At 50.1% G+C, this 1,800-nt stretch overlaps 1 protein-coding gene across 2 annotated transcripts in view; it reads right to left on the bottom strand.

The window, feature by feature from the left end:
* Positions 1 to 1,800, bottom strand: part of LOC105305040 (protein FAM111A-like) — a 6,364-nt gene extending 4,564 nt beyond the window's left edge. Inside the window, exons 1-3 of one of the 2 annotated variants that reach the window (XM_011379471.2) lie at positions 1,706 to 1,800; positions 977 to 1,098; positions 287 to 404 (exon numbers count right to left, since the gene is read on the bottom strand). In XM_011379471.2, coding sequence (XP_011377773.1) covers positions 287 to 367 — 81 coding nt within the window. In that variant the 5' untranslated portion in view covers positions 368 to 404; positions 977 to 1,098; positions 1,706 to 1,800. The remainder of the gene's footprint in view (positions 1 to 286; positions 405 to 976; positions 1,099 to 1,705) is intronic. The other variant, XM_011379472.2, reaches the window with a different exon arrangement.

Genomic DNA, 1,800 nt, shown 5'->3' with positions numbered 1-1,800 from the left:
GTTTTCCATGTTTTACTGTAATACATTATATTTGATTTGTTCTTGTTGTTCAGGAAATGTTATAATAGCCTTTGGTTAAAGCTATTTGATATGGCCGAGATTTTTATTAAAACTCCTTTTTGCTGCCACCCTCCAAAATGAAAAGAATAAGATGGATGAGAAAGATTTTAATTTATTTAATATTCCCTACATATAATGAGGTGATTTCTTGGCATGAAGACTATGTAACCCAGGATGAAGAAATTCTATTATTAATATATTCCATAAACAGTAGTTACAAACATACCTGAGGAAAATACTGGTCAATTTTCTTGTTATTCTTTAAAGTGGATGAGGCCTTCTGCGATCTGCGTTTCTCAGAGCTCATAATGGCTTGAAGATGAATAGACAGCTCAGCTGAAACACTAAAAAGGTTCAAGTGAGAGCAAAAGTCACGTAGAAAGCTTCACGATTCATGAGTATGTGTTGCCCCCACAGCAGGACAAAGCGAGCTCTGGGCTAAAGGCTGCACTGGTGCCACCTGACAGGCTTAAAAGGCAAGACTTGCAAAGATAAAACTGTTTCCAAGGAGAGGAAATGTCCCTGAGAACAAACTTCAAGCACCTTGGTAGGACTGTAAGCATTTCAAACCCTAACCCTCCCTCCAAACTGACAAAGCTCCATATCCAACCAAACATTTTCGGGCATGAAAAGCAGCAGGGAGGCAGAGCCCATAAGCAGCAGAGAGAGCCAACGATAGAAACAGATCCAGGAGCGACACCTATGCCAGAACCAGTGGACAAGAGCATCAAAGCAGGTTTGACCTTGGATCCCTGGCCTAATGGAGTGACAAAGACCAGATGTACCCTCCAGTTTGAAAACAAATCAAACAAGACACAATGGGCAAAAGAGAGAAATGGTGGCTGGCCAGGAATGGGACATCATGCAGTTAGGGATAGCGATAAATGAAGCTTGTTTAGGGGGAGGGGGTGACTACCTGCAGAGGTTCCAGGCCACGGTGCAGGGAGGGGCGGCGAGCAGAGGTCGTTGGAATTCCTGCTTGGAGGAGACAGCTGAGACCAAGGTGGCAAGAGTTCACAGGACACAGAAGGGAACCACCTGCTCAGAGAGAGCGTGGGGACACCGGCAGCGGGCTCCTTCAGGAATCCCTCTGAGAACTGACACTACCTAAGGTCTGGGAAGACCCAGCCCAATCTCCATCCCACCCCCTCACCCCCACTGGGTCAGAGGGTAACTTCCCTCAAACCTTCTCTCTACACCCCTCCCCAGGCGTCTCAGATTGTTCAATAAAGACCTTGGCTCAGACCCAACTTGGATTGTGCCTGTGGATGACCGGCCTCTGCACTCCTTAAAAAGGATGGTACCAGAATCCCACCCTTTGGGTCAAGGTTCAGTACGTCTGGGGTGCACTTAAGAAATCTGTACGGTTAACATGCACCCCCGCTCCATCCTCCCCTCCCCCAACTAGGCACAGTGCCACTGCATGGGGCAGCTGGCAAGTCGGTCTCCAAGTATCTTCTCACGAGTAAAACTCTTGACCTTCGAAGCTGGAGAGCTGAAGGGGTTCCCACAACGGGAAGCTGCGCTGTCCCTCCCTGCTTCCCCCTGCCAACCCTCCCTGGCTTCGGGCTGCCGTCCTTCTGCCCGCTGCCCTTGCCACCACCCGCTAGGAACGCCAGTCCGTGTCCGATTCGGAACTACTCACAGGAGCGGAGAACGCGCGCCGATTCTGCGGGTGACGCCGCCCTGGGAGTCGCCGGAGCTTCGGAGATGGAGCTCAGCGGGGCGTGAGGGTCCCCG

Source organism: Pteropus vampyrus, unplaced genomic scaffold (genome assembly GCF_000151845.1).
Source record: "Pteropus vampyrus isolate Shadow unplaced genomic scaffold, Pvam_2.0 Scaffold360, whole genome shotgun sequence".
Lineage (NCBI taxonomy): Eukaryota > Metazoa > Chordata > Mammalia > Chiroptera > Pteropodidae > Pteropus > Pteropus vampyrus.
Note: the sequence above shows the minus strand (reverse complement) of the source record. Positions and strands in the feature narration are given on the sequence as shown.